The 15266-nt window shown below is 40.2% G+C and overlaps 1 protein-coding gene across 1 annotated transcript in view; it reads right to left on the reverse strand.

The window, feature by feature from the left end:
- smarca2 (SWI/SNF related, matrix associated, actin dependent regulator of chromatin, subfamily a, member 2) overlaps nt 1-15266 on the reverse strand; it is a 63100-nt gene that overhangs the window by 18240 nt on the left and 29594 nt on the right. The window contains exons 17-26 of the mRNA XM_061817135.1: nt 14272-14338; nt 14082-14192; nt 11225-11467; nt 10971-11084; nt 9404-9508; nt 9229-9315; nt 8074-8120; nt 6343-6509; nt 4678-4841; nt 2685-2912 (exon numbers count right to left, since the gene is read on the reverse strand). Coding sequence (XP_061673119.1) covers nt 2685-2912; nt 4678-4841; nt 6343-6509; nt 8074-8120; nt 9229-9315; nt 9404-9508; nt 10971-11084; nt 11225-11467; nt 14082-14192; nt 14272-14338 — 1333 coding nt within the window. The remainder of the gene's footprint in view (nt 1-2684; nt 2913-4677; nt 4842-6342; nt 6510-8073; nt 8121-9228; nt 9316-9403; nt 9509-10970; nt 11085-11224; nt 11468-14081; nt 14193-14271; nt 14339-15266) is intronic.

A 15266-nucleotide genomic window follows, 5' to 3' on the forward strand; every position in this document is an offset into this window, starting at 1 on the left:
AATAAACTTGAAAACTCTCCATGCAGTGCTCGTAACATGGATGAGTACTTGTGGAAGTGATGAGCTGATTTTGTTGCTTCCTTTAGTGTTGGCAAGCGGGATGAAGGATGTTGTTCTCCCCTTAGCTTGAGAGAAGCTGCAACTTTTTCATGAAGGCCTTCAGGGCACTGTACATTTAATGTACAAAAAGGCCCTTGCACTGCAGTTTGACATGTAGTTCATTTCAACAGTGTACTCACTGCCACAAGAAATCAAAGGTCTGCCAAACAGTCCTCATCTGAAAGCTTTGGGAGATCATATTCTTTCTTCACACAGAAATCCTGAATCTGGTCTCTCAGGTTCCAGACACTTTTCACTACTTTGCCTAAGATGAGCCAACTGACGGCACAGTGATAACTTATGTCACCATGTTCTGTCTCTTTCCCTCCCAAACTGCAACAAACTGTGATTTAATGAAATGAACTATTCCAGTTACAACATCCACAACATGGGTGTTTTTAACACTGATTTACACAACACTTGCTGATGTAATACAATGTAATAATGTCAATTTCTGCACTGGGTTAATTTCTGTTACCTCATCCTGCATTTCTCTTCAAAGGGACAACTTTTTTTCCCAGTCAGAACTGTCTGTTGTCACACCTGCCAGCTTGTCTCATTTCAGTCCCAACTCGTCAAAACATGCATTTACCTCTGTGAACAACTCGCCTCCAGTGGTGATCCTTTCATTGATTGCATGGCTGCTAGCTACTCCATGATTTGAAAATCTACAAGTGTCACATGTAAGAAAACGAGCAGCTGGGCAGTGTCACATACATTTCAGCTCTCATCCAATGCCAAAGAAAAATAGTCAAAGTGGGCCACTCTGTTCTTCAGCCGAAGCTCCAAGTTTCCAGCAATGTCCTAAACCTACCCTGTTACAGTCCATCAGGAGAATGGCATATTCTCAAATACTCCCCTTTTCTCCAGGCATAACAGTGCAGCGTCCAATAAGCACTATTTAATAAACTCTCCATCGGAAAACGCCCTACTTTTTTTGACGACTATATGAGAAATGACATAACTTGTCCTGACAGCTGCCTCTCTGGGTGTCCAATGTTTTGTAAGAAATCATTCATTATTGGCTTCGCTGTTTTGTTAGCAATGCATCAGACTCCCTTGCGTGCTCTTCATCAGACAGACGTCTTTATTTATCCTTATATTTGGTCAAGTAGTGGCGATTCAAATTGTAGTTTTTTTAACACATTGACCTGTGTACTACAAATTAAGCACACGGGTTTACCTTTGCATCAGTAAAGAAAAAGTATTTGCCAATCCATGTCTTGCCGAAAACACGACATTCGTTATCAACTTTTCTTTTCTTGCCGTGATCAGACATCTTCTGGGTAACATAGCTACCATCCGTTGTTGTTGTTGTTGAACTCCACTCATGGATCACAATACCACATTTCACATGAGAGCGGAGCAGCCTCAAGCTTTGGTAAATAGACACCTGAAATCTGTCGATGCCTGGTAGTCAACAAGGGCCTTGTAGTCACATTATTCTGAAATTAATTAGTTGAGAATGTGATGCATTATTTCCCATTTAAATTAATTCCCATAAGTAGATTTGCATTTATGTAAAGCTCAACTGTCATGCCTATAAACATTCTAAAATAGATATTGTAATGAAAAATACGTAACATTATTCACTTCAATGTCTATACAAGAAAATAAATATGAGCAGAGAGCGTTTAATCGACGCGCAAAGTTTCGGAAGTCTCATTCGACATCCATGTGGTCGCCTGAGAAGTCATCAGCAGATGTTACACCGGGACATTCGCTATTGAAAACACGTAGTGGCAACTTTCTACGGAACATGGAAACTCTTTTTAACGAGAACAAGTTGACAAGGCCGTGCGGAGGCCGTCCTTCCGAGGCTTCTGCACAGAAGGCTTCCGACGCGGATCCTGTGTCACGTTATGAGAGGATTACGCCCCCCCACACCCAACTATTGTTTTTTTTTTTTGAGGAGCTCTATACATATCTACCTGTCAATTGGAACCCATGAATCTTTCAAATTATATAAAGGGGCTGAAATTAGGAGTGCTTAACTTCCGAATATCCATTCATCCATTTTCTTTGCCACTTATCCTCACGATGGTCGCAGAGAGTGCTGGAGCTTATCCCAGCTATCAACGGGCAGGACGCGGGGTACACCCTGAACTGGTTACCAGCCAATTGCAGGGCACATGGAGACAGACAACAGTTGCACTCACAATCACAACTAGGGCCAATTAATGTTGCATGTTTTTGGGATGTTGGAGGAAACGGTAGTGCCCGGAGAAAAGCCACGCAGGGACGGGGAGAACATGCAGACTCCAAACAGGCGCCTCCGGGATTAAACCTGGACCTCAGAACTGTGAGGCCAACGCTTTACCAGCTGATCCACCATGCTGCCAACGTCAGAATAATTATTTGAAAAACCTAACAAAATACAGATAATGCTGCATGTTTTGATCAAATGGGAAGAAGCAAAATAATAATGCATCATACATGCGTTCAAGGTTTTTCCAAGATTTTGATGTCAACTTTGGGGGTGTATATTATACATGCAGGCACATTATACACAAGAAATCATGGTAATGGCTATAATTAGTATTCATAATAAAATACACGTGCATACAAATACCCAAAAAACATACCTCATTCTGTTCCTCATGCTCCAGGATGGCCTGCAGGAAGACGCGGCGCTCATGGCTGGACGACTTCTGGTCGAACATGCCGGCCTGGATCACTTTCTGGTCCACATTGAGCTTGTACTTGGCAGCTGCCAGGATCTTCTCCTCCACGCTGTTGACTGTGCACAGGCGCAGCACGCGCACCTCATTCTGCTGGCCGATGCGGTGCGCGCGGTCCTGCGCCTGGAGGTCCTGTAAATTGTTGGCCAGAAACAGCCGTTTTATTTAGTGTAATTGAGTGTGTGTGTTTGTAAACCAACCTGCAGTATCCCAGTGGTGACCCTTTAATTGTTTTGGATGTGAAAAAATTGCAAATACCAATAAGTTTTTTCTTGCTGGAAAAACGTCACGTCAAATGCTTTTCACTTGAGTTCTGAAGACCTGGGTTCAATCCCGGCCCCGCCTGTTTGGAGTATGCCACCTTCAGCTATCCCTTGAACCCCTCCCTTGAACCGCGGACTTGGACAGGCAACTGATCTCTCAAGTTACCCACTAGATAGGACCGCTCACCCTTCTTATCTCAGGAAATCAACACAAAACCCTCCAGTTGTTTGTCACTCTCTCCCTGGATACTCCAATAATCCTGGGTATCCCATGGCTCAAGAAACAAATCCGTGCTATAGAGTGGACCAACCTGTCAATCACTGATTTGAATCACTTCTGCCACTCCCTCTGTCTTGCTGAAACGGTTCTACTTAGATGACATCCACATCTTCTTCCACTCACTGAAAGAACATTGTCAGCATGTCCATCAAGTCTTTCAGGGCCAACTCAAGAACTGCCTGTTTGTGAAATCCGAGAAATGTGAAGGTCCCCTGTATACATTTTCTGGGAATATACCATTGCCAAGGGACAATCACACCAGGAATCGGCTGAAATCCAGGCTGTCGTAACTGGCCCATTCTGTCCACCCATAGCTACAACGTTTCCTAGGTTGCTCAGACTTTTACAGGAGATTAATTTGGGACAACAGTAAAGTGGTCGTTCCTCCCACTAGTCTCACTTGCTCGAACTCCCCATTTCATTGGATCCCGGCTGCTTCCCAATCCTTTAAATGCCTGGAAGAACTATTCACCAGAGCACCCATCCTCAGACAACCTGACCCTACCCTACTGTTTGTTGTAGACTGGCACTATGTGCCTGATGCAGCCTACTCCTAAATTCTTAAGTGGGCACATAACTTCCAGCTCACCTGTCATCCCGGAATCACCTGAATCATCCAATTCATCCAACAATACTTCTGGTGGCCAAGCTTGGCTAAAGACACCAGTGAATTTCTCCTAGCCTGTTCCCTCTGTACCTGAGATAAAACTTCCCATCTGCCCCAAGCTGGCTATCGGCTGCCTATGGTTTCACATTGCTTTGGACCTTGTCACCTGCCTACCCCCCACTGAAGGTAAGACTTGACAATGGATGATTGGCTGATGTCTCTCTTTTTTTCTTTGTCACACAGTCATGTGTTCAAACAATACAACCATCAGGATCTATGCATCGATGCTTTCCTTTATTTATCTCTTTTTATGTAATCAAATATTGCAGTGTTAGTGCTTCGGCAGACGGTGTGGACACGACCCGTCAGTTAGATCGAATTCTGATTCATTAAAAAAAGGCACTGTGGTGTTAAAAACAGTGACCGCAAAGCATGTGTCATGAATGTGATGATGATTTGGGATAGAAGGTCAACCTCTGCGAACCGTAAGAATATTTCTAGGCATTTATTAGTGAATGAGGCCCAATGTGTTTATAGACCATGTAATTAGTTTATGTCCAAATAATTGACATTTTTTAATTTTTCTCATTCCTTTAGGATAGCCAATGAATAGATAGAGTGCAGTTACCACAGTAGAGCTAGTTGGTGAATTACATTTCCTTCAAAGTGTTTGGCAAAACACATGGTAAATTTCAGGTAGTGTTATAGTTCCATGTTAAGATGTAATAGTTGCTCTAAAAACTCGACCTGATGTGGGTTCCAGTCACTGTCAAAGATGATGACTGTGTCAGCGGCCTGCAGGTTAAGTCCAAGGCCGCCGGCCCGGGTGCTGAGGAGGAAGATGAAGTACTGCGATCCCGACTCGTTGAACTTCTTCAACAGCAATGCTCGATCGTCCGACTTAGTGGTTCCTGGAAGAATTGAAGAGCTCGAGCATGTGTTTGAAAAGGCAAAAGTGATGAAAGCACCCATAAACTTCTTTACAAGGCTTTTCAATTACCCGGGCATACCTTGCATGAATATGCTAATTTCTCTTTTCATTTAAAAGTTGAAAAGCTGTTTGTTGAGCATTTTAATTAACTTGGTTATCTTGCAAATGCACCTTTACATCCAGCCATACTTGAATGGATTAACTGCTTATATTAACATGATTAAAGAATACTGTATCAACCTGCTACTTGTGGACTTCTAGCTAGGGGTGGGCAAAATGGGCAAATAAAAATATCTTCATATATTTATTTAATTTTAGTGTAATGCTAATTTGATAATATCCTTTATTAAAAAAAATGTGAATCCCTACTTGCTTGGCAGGATGGTTTGTTTTCCCCAGACATAGTGTTTCAGAACAGGTCTTGCTTATTTTTTTAAGAGTGTCATACATCTTCAAGAATGTTGTATGGCAATATTAAAGAATTTATTTCTTCAAGTTATGTCCAGGCTTTTTACAAGACAATATGCCAAATCAGGTTCGTGTAATAGCATTTTGGTTACACTTATGTTAAAAAAAAAAAAAAAGTAAAACAAATGAAAAAAATTAAGATGACATTAAAATATAACCCGTTTTAAATATTTTAAACTAAATAGACAAGTTTCTCGCTATAGGACACACTGGGAAAGAATGTATTTGATGGTGATCTTTATGTCTCGTCAACATTTACTTGTATTTATCGTATTATGAGTATTTTTTAAATGACTTGGGGTAAGTTTTCTGAATGTGTTTTGGAGATTTTCCTCATCTTTTCTTTGAGATGATATGGATGGATGGCTGGATTGATGGATGGATGGATTTGTTTCTTTTTTGAGTGTTAAAATTCTGATTCGGGATACGTTTTTGTTTAAATTGGGATCCGCGAGTCAAACCATGAGTGTGTTTTTTGGGGGACAGGAGAAGATTAATGGTATTTCAATTAATATCAAAGGAAAAAAAGTGATTTGATATGCAAAATAAGGTAGGAGCTTGGTCATTTCAATAAATAATGTCAATTAATATTCAAGACTAATGTTGTCAGATGACTTTTAAATGATAGAGTGTTTTGGGATCATAGACAAGGATGTAATTAGTGTTCAACTATTTATAAAGGCGATTATGTGGGTAGGGGACATCCGTAACACGCAAATTTTCAGTGGTCACATCAGGGTTTGATCTCTAACATTAGTGGATAGCTATGGTTTAATATACTATATTTCCAAATGCATGTGGCTATCTATGACATCCACAAGCCAAAGGCTGAGCTGTACTGTTGTTTACAGAGATGACACGGGGCAAGGAGCGCGCCTCACTTATCTTCTGTGTGGGAACATGCTATGGTGCACCATGCTACCAAAAACCACAACACAAATACCTTATATGGACTGTTCAATCACTACTGCTGGTGTGGTGTATTAATACTGTACTGTGAGATGCAATCTCACCATCCAGACGCAAATATTGAAAGTTGCGGTAGCCAAAGTAGTCCTCCATGATGGTCATGAGTGAGGTCATCTGGCAGAAGAGCAGCACCCGGTGGTTGGTGGCCTGCAGCTTGGGAAGAATGCGGTCCAGGAGCTCAAACTTCCCGGAGGCTCGATACAGGTCTGGTCTGTGTTGGGACCGGATGGCATAAAACAGATAATTACTGACAGCTTGGCTAAGAGGCGAGAGACTCCTTTGGTTAATTTCCATCGCTCATTAATTAATCTTAATTAGCACCTTTAGAGAGCCTCCACTGTACATGTGGCAGCCAATAATGTCAGAGCTAATTTCCATCAGAGTGAAGTCCTGGTTTAACTGTTGCTCAACACTACAGTGGATCTAAATACAAATGACTTGGCATACCTATGTCCTCTACTGAGCATAGTTTTTATAGAGAGGGAAAAAGACAAATATGAATATTATCCTGTATTTTTTAACATTGTAATATATATCGCAGGGTTGATGAAAACCAAAAAGTCATTTTTTTTTCCTCCAATATCATGCAGCCCTTATCAAAAATCATTACAGAATAATCTGCAGACCTTGATATTGCGCAAACAGGCAAAAAAAATAAAATTAAATTAAAAGCAACATATATGAACAGGACAATACAGCCTAAAAAGCGTACAAGGTTACATAACTTTAGATTATCATGAGACACAGGGCTTCGAGGTTAATAATGGTGCACAATTAACTAGTTCGTGCAGTGCTGTAATGTACATGGTCATGCAGCACAAGAATGCATGCTGAGTTACCGTGACTTACAATTACCCCACCTTCCAAGTTTGTCATGTTATGAGATGTCGCTTAGTCGACTCTTTCTTGTATTGTGAGGCAAAATTTTAGGTACTGATTTGAAGAGCTTCCGATAAGCCACTGGTTGAGTATTGAGAAAAGCAATGTAGATGTAATGTGCTGAATGGTGGACAAGGAAAGCCAGTCAACTTTTCTTCACGCAAAATGAAACAAAAAAAAATATGTAATGATTATTTGTAGGCAGAAGCAATGAGGAAAAAAATATTTGATACTTTTAAATTCTATATGTAAACTGAATTATGAGCTTGGTCACGAAATTAATTCAACTAAAATATTATTATGAATTTATTACTGAATTACCATAGGTTGGCAATAGTAGTAAAAATACTCATGGGCTCATGGGCTTAAACAAGTTGCCGGCCCTTGTTGTTACAGTAAGAAAATCGTATTTTGCACAGGCCTCACAGGAGAGGAAGACAAGTGTAAAAAGTGGAGACAGCCCTCAAAACGACCAATTTCAGCAAGGTGCAAGTAGCACTTGATCCATGAGGGGTTTTTTTTTATTGACAAATATTACAGTTGCGCTATCATGACATCGAATAACTGTTTTAAAATTATTTTTAAAATGCTGATGACCCCTTTAAAAGGCAAAAAGTTTAGAATATTAATATTCAGAATACAGCAAAATGAGAAAAAATATTTTTTTTCCCCACTAGTAATCTCTTTGAATATAAACCGTTTTCCCAGACACTCTCCACTCTTCATTGGCTAGTATCGGAGGAGATGATCAGCCAACACTACCTCACTGTATTAATAACTAGTTGTAGACAATGCTCAGTCAGCACTGCCACACAATCATAGCCTCTTATCTTTTGTTAAATTCTATTGAGAGTGGAGAGGTAGATGGATGAAAGAAATTTTTTGATTCAACTTACCCGCTGATGATGCCACTGGGGTAGCCCAAATGCTCAGCAAACGACTCCTGTATTGGAAAATTGAACAATCAAGAGAAGCTCTACTCATCCATCCATCCATCCATCCATCCATCCATCCATCCATCCATCCATCTCTTGGGCTCGGCAGGAGAATTTCACTTTTCATTTTTGATTCTCTAGGTTTCATTTCAATTCCATATTGGAATAAATGCTTCTATAAGGTAATTATGTATGTAGGGGTCACAAACTCTTTCTGCAGACTCGGACAACTCCAAAATCGCTGTGCTCTATTTTCCTGACTTGCACGAACCCAGCTCTGCGAGGTGGTGGGTTACAACAAGTTGTTGTAAACTTGTAGATGTGCACAGCCAGTCTATTTATTAAAAGGGCTGTCTGCAAAGGGGGCGGTAAAAAAAAAAAATCCCAATTAGTTTGCGAATAAAACGCCTTATAATTCATTCATTCAAATTAAGTGAGCCGCAATTATGGTCTTGCATGAATGGAGAGAGCAATCCAAGCGTGACTAGAGCATTGTCACTTGGCCAGTGTGGCAGAAGATAACCTGATTAAATACAGGATGAGCTGGTGATGACTGCGAGCAATCCAAATATGTCCACGGACCTCATTAATTTATCCACACCCATGCATGACAGTTTGTGTATGTGCACCCTCCCTCCCGTTAGCTACATGGTACCAGTGGGGTAAAAGAATTAAAAATGGGCAAATAAAGATGATAAGTGAAATAAGTCTGTTCCCCCGCACATGTCTGCAGGGCTGAAGTATCTGTCAGCCCACTCTGCAAGGAGGTGAGCTACACCAGGTTTTAGTACTTTAGTGGTCCGGTGTAACCCCTGCACATTTAAAATGAGATGTGTGCACTAGTGGGTGCGTCACCCCAGCAAGCAATCGAAGCAGGTTATTATGTACCCTTTAAAAGCGGTGCAAATAGTCTCACATAGTGAGATCATACAAGCGGAGGAGAAATCAGCCACAGGGGTGTGATTGGCGCATTGAACGATAGCGGCATATCCCTATTCATCTTACTTAAATGTGTCTGTCGACCTCGTTGAGTTATATCCCCCCTGGTGGTCATTCATGTCCATTAACTCACGAACTACCTGTCAAGCAACCTATTCAGCACTAAACAGAGCTCACCTCGATATGCTGGAACATGTATGGGTGGTTGCAGATCTTCTTCAGTTGCATGATGGTATTCATCAGGGTCTTCGCACCACCTTTGCCCTGAGGCCATGGTACTCCAAGTCAAGCAATAATCAAGACGTGCAAAACTAATGGTGATTAGGTAGTAAAGGTTTCAACATGTTTGTACCTTCTTGTCTTTCTCTGAGCCGTCGGTGAGGAGGATTCCCTTCTGCATGTGTCGGTATAAGACTTTTTGTATGGCAGACATGTCACATTTGATAACATACTCCACCTGTGCAAAGGACAAAATGATTGCAAATGTAAAACGGGACTTTGGGCACATGGCGGTCATAAAAACAAAATGTGAACACATGGAATATCTTTAGTATTAATCAAATGAATTCTAACAAGTGATATCCAAAAATCCCTGTAGGTTGAAAGCAGATCAATTGAAAACTGTAGTGGAATATGCATTAAAATAGTAATCTTTTCAAAGGGCAAGCAAATCGCCTCCGTTTTGTGCTTTAAGGAGGCGTTGTATATGGAGAAAAATAATAAATTCCTTTTTCAGATTATTTTGTTAATTGATTATTTTGTTGTCAAATACCCAATGCTTTATGTTAAAAAATTCTCAGACTTCAAAATTCCCATGTTTTTATTAGTTTTTCTTCGAACCTACTAATAATTACACTTTAGGCTGATTTTATTAGCCTGATTGGAATCGGGTGATAACTGGCTTTTTTTTGCTGATTGGCCAATTGGTTTAATGTCGTAATTTCCTGATCCAGTCCACAAACCACATTTACTCTAGGCCGTCCTGCACAGTATATCTGATCCAAACACTAGTTTCTTATTATATAGTAGTATTTATATTACTGTAAATACCTGAGGGCCAATTAAGTTATTAAAAAAAAAATGTCAGCAGCATGGGAAAGACAAGACGGCTGAGACAAGACAATACATAATGCATGGATCAGACAGAAGCCTACTAATCCTTTCTGACAATGCAAAAAAAAAACCACAACAATATTAGTCCGTTAATTACCCACAAAATCAGTTTGTCATGTCAGAACCATTAGTCCGTTAATTACCCACAAAATCAGTTTGTCATGTCAGAACCATCATGGGAGTTGCTAAAATAGTTCTTGTTAGTCTTCGCTTCAACTCAACTAATATTTAAGTTATTACTTGTAATGTTAGGGTTAGGTTAGTAATGGGTAGGGTTAAGGTCAGGCTTTTTTGGTACTGTGGACAAATTATATTCCCGCCACTTGCCAGCTGTCAAAAGTAACTAAAAAGTTACTTTTTTTTTTACCTTATTGAAATCAAGTAATCAGCAAACTGACTAAATTACTTTTAAGCACAAGTGATTACTTATTTAATTATTATTATTACTAAAGTCACTCTGTTACAATTTCAAAGTAACTGTGGCAACACTGGTTCTGGGAATGATTAAAAATGCCCAAAAAAAACCTTCAATGACCTCAAGGGAAGTGTGGTAAACCACGCAATGTAAGAGGAAACAGTGTTTGCTAATTAATTATTTCGTGTTAGAACCCCACTCTACCACTTGAAAAAAAATATTCCACATGAATTCAATGACTCAAAGGGAGGTGCAGCATCTTGAGAAGAATCCAGGTAATTTCCTCACAAAATTCTCTTGATAAAATTCTCAAACTTGCGAGGACTCAATTGTTGCTATCAGACAGAAAACGTTTGTGTAAAAATCAAACACCAAACAGGAACCTTCTCACCTTCTCTGGCAGCTGAGACTCCACCTCCTTCTTTAGCCGGCGCAGTAGGAAGGGCCTGAGTACCTTGTGCAGACGTCGAATAATCAGGATTGTCTCCTCTTCATTGAGGTCCACCTGAAGAAAAATTTGTAAAGTTGATCTTTTTAATAGGAATAATCAGTGACCTGGCTACCACAATGACACAGGAACTGGAGGGGGCAGCTAGATTCAAGACACCTTGGGAAAAAAGATTGATACAAAAAGAGGATGAGTACCCTCTCGCCCGTCATGGCAAATGGAGCATTGAACCACTGCTCAAAGGTGCTGCAGCTCTTGAAGATTGTGGGCAGCAGGAAGTTGAGCAGCGCCCATAGCTCAGGAAGCTTGTTCTGCAGTGGTGTGCCAGTGAGCAGCAGGCGACGTGGCGCAACGTAGTGCGTGTTTAACACCTGTGTCAGCTTGCAGTGGTGGTTTTTCATACGGTGGCCCTCGTCCACGATCATATACTTCCAACGGATCTGGAAAGGAGACTCTAGTCAGTCATTTGGAAAGTAATCGACTACGGAAATAAAAGAAATTAAAAAAAAAAAAAAAGCTTTATCAAACCTTCATGGAGACTGCAATAGCTTATTAGTCCATTGCCTTAACCGTTGGGATGCAACAACTTGTGTTATTGTTCCTACACGCTAGTATTGGCAAAGCTAACACGAACTGAATATTATGTGAAATTCCACAAATTTTATGATGTTTTTAACAAGATTCAAACCTGGACAGAGAGACCCCGATGGGTATCTAGTCCACCGCCTTGACCATTTGGCCACAACAACTGGTGACACGTTTCCTTGATGGTACGAATTGGCACGAATTCTAGCCCAAATTAAACGTGACATGAAATTATACATTGTGCAAAGTTCCAGAAAAGTCTTAAGTTGGTGGCAGGATTGAAACTCGTGCGGGAAGACAGTGGATTCAATGTAAAAGGCAAAGGCAGCTATGCTGTAGCAATTGTGTAGGCTCTCTCAAGTCCCACATACTTGTGTAAGTTTAAAAGGAAGAGCACACACTTGCTCGGAAAGATGCTCTGAAAAATAAGTACAAAGTCATTTTATGACACTGAAAGCAATAAAGCTTAGCACCCTCCAGAAGTATAATTCCAACGTGAAACAGCTTTTTGGGGAGAGTTCTTACTGTTTACAGCAGAACAAGTATGAGGGGAAAAAAAAAAAATTCAACATAGTGTTGTATCATTTCAAGGTTGGTGTGATCATGGCACAGTCCTTTGCAGTGATGATGGCATCAAGAACAACCCACCACCCCACCATAAAAAAAGACTTGTACTATATGTAACATCTGGCTTTTTAACAAATCCGCCACATTTAATAAGGGAGTACCGACAAAAAAGTCTGGAAAGCACTGCAAGAAAGGCAAAGGAGGCCCGTGTTCATTTGACTGCAGCGCCACTCGATAAATCAATAACGGCTTTTTAGAGCGGAGTCTGGTTGAGCTTGCATCAATGCCCCTCTTCGAGTTTGAGAAAGAAATGATAAAGCCGTCTTATGTGCTTTGAGATTCGCTTCAATAATCTCCCATTGGGTTGCACATCCCATTTGTTTGCACGGCAGCAAACAGTTGTGCTTCTAAGAGAAAAGTTTGGTCTAAATGACTTTTTGCAACTCTTGCAGTCAACACTCTTACTGTCCAGTGATGCAATTATAGGAAAAAATACACCTCTAAAGTCACATATAATGTCAGATTTAAAACCATATCATGCACTCTATCTTGTGACACTTATCAAAGACCCCTTGAGCCCTAAAGTCCATGTAACGTGAAAAAAAATCCTTTGTAAATTGTAAGATCAGAAAGACAAGTGTTGTTAACAAACCTACCAAATTTCAATGATTAACTATCTGTAAGTGCAGGGAGTTCTTAGGTTAAAACGGTCTCGACAAAACGTTTTGACTTTACAATGCCCGTGTCTTACCCGCCATTTTGTCCCTAGCACAATAGTGTTTCAGCTTAGCTCATGCATATTGCTTATCTGTGTTTGTGTGGTGGGAGTATATTTGCCTTTTTTGCCCTTCTTTTAAAACATTATGGCCCAAAAGAAGAAAGCTGTGATTTAACAGTTAACTTTCCCTTAAAGTATCTGTTGTTTGAGTTTTCAGTCTTTGGATGTTTTCAGCAACTGTCTCGGATGTACTTAGAAACATATTTTTGAATTCACTTTTGGGGGTTTTAACAAGGACTGTGAAGAGAAAGTAGGTGAAAATAAAGGAAGGATTAATTCAAAGTTCAGATAGACTTTTGTTTCTACAGTGTAACTTTTATATTTGCATGACAGGAGAGACATGGCAAGAAAGAATCCCCCTTTCAATTTAAGGACTTTTATCATTTTTACACTTGCATGACACTGAACGATCACTTTTATAGGTGCCTTCATTGTCATGTTTTAGCATTCGTTCTATAACACGGTTCAAAGTTTGTGGTATACTGTATTTATAGTTTAAATTTGATAACACGCAACTAGAGAACTGTAAATTACTGGGTGTTTATTGTTGTTAGTACCAGGACTCTAACCCTATCCCTATTTTCTGTCGTTAATAAAGATCAAAGCAAATTATTACATCCATCCATCCATCGCACGGAGTGCTTATCACCACAAGGATCACAGGAGTGCTGGAGCCTATCCCAACTATCTTCGGGGAGGAGGCTGGGTACACTGAACTGATTCTCAGCCAATCACAGGGCACATAGATACTAAAGCATTTGCATTCACAATCACACCTAAGAGCAATTTACAGTCTCCAATTAATGCATGTTTTTGGGACGGGGGGAGACACACACACACACATTGAAGTGCCCGGACAAAACCCACACAAGTAAGGGGAGAATGTGCAAACACCACACAGGCAGGCCCTTGTTCTGAACCTTACTCGTCAGAACTTTAAGGGTAACACTCTAACCAGTCGTTCCTCCATACCACCCCAGATTATTACATTTCCTCTATTTTCCACAGAAAAAACTTCCAATGTCACTGACAATAAAGCTTCTTGAATACTGAGTAACTGGTTGGAAAGCCACAAAAAGCAGGTGAAGTGAGTTGGGTGCATCAAAGAGAACATCTTCTTTTACCTTGGCCAGTATGTGCTTGTCCTTGATGATGTATTCGTAGGTGGTCAACAAAACGTTAAATTTCCCACTCCGGAGCTGCGGCACCAGTCCCCTGCGCAGGCCGGGGGTACCCTTTTGCAGAATTAAGGAAAAGATATTTTGACAAATAATGCATTCTGGAAAGCTCCAATTGTGTCGTTTTTAATTTTACCTTGTAAGCAATTTTGACCACAGATGGGGCCCACTTGTCAAGCTCGTATATCCAGTTGGATAAAGTCCTGAAAGCGGGAAAATTTATGAAAATTACAGAGACGCCTTGAGCGAGCAATTGTTAGGTTATTAAAAGCATGAATTTCCATCATCCAGTGACTGCCGACACTACGTTTGTAGTGAGTCACAATACTGCTTGAGAGAGTTTTGGAATGTGCTCAAAACTGGCTGTCCAGTCATATATATCGCTCAACAGAGGATGACTGCAATTAGATCAGTCCATAGAAAAAGATTACATCTGAGCTGTAATCTGCCAATTCAGTAATTATGGGAGCCAACAAGGCCTTCCAGTCTGCACCACTCATAAGAAATTTCTTGTAGATTTAATTTTATTTTTAACTAACTCTAACCCTAACCCTTACTTTACTCTGCTGTCTGCACATGACAATCTGTTGTCAATTGCCTAACCTGGATAAATAAAGGTAACCCGTAAATAAAAACATACCACCCAAAAATAATAACAGGGAGCAACATTTTGCTTGTAGAGTTCCCAACTTACTATCAGTCATTACAAGGCTCACACAAACTTCCCAAAACACAGTTTACCTTATTAGCGTATATTGGCTAAGATTACAGGTAATCGCAAAACAGGTAATAACTAAACCCCTTTTAGTAACAAAGTTAGCATTTTGAAAAAACAACATACCATTTTTTCCCCCAAATAATACATTCCAATCAAATAGTATACCCTTGACCACCTGGGCTCATGGGTTTGGTTGTGGTTTTGGACAATGATAAAAAGACAAAACTATTTACTGTATTACTGAACTAAGTCTGTTCTGTCCTGTAATTGGCCAGTTTCAGTGAACTCTGAATTTGAACTAAACTTATTGTCTCGCCTTCAAAGTCATACTGCAGTTTTAGTATTTTGTAAATATGTAACAACAGCATAGCATTTTTTTATAGCTGATGAAAGTCCATTACTACCCAGAAGTA

Source organism: Syngnathoides biaculeatus, chromosome 4 (assembly GCF_019802595.1).
Source record: "Syngnathoides biaculeatus isolate LvHL_M chromosome 4, ASM1980259v1, whole genome shotgun sequence".
In the NCBI taxonomy this organism is placed as follows: domain Eukaryota; kingdom Metazoa; phylum Chordata; class Actinopteri; order Syngnathiformes; family Syngnathidae; genus Syngnathoides; species Syngnathoides biaculeatus.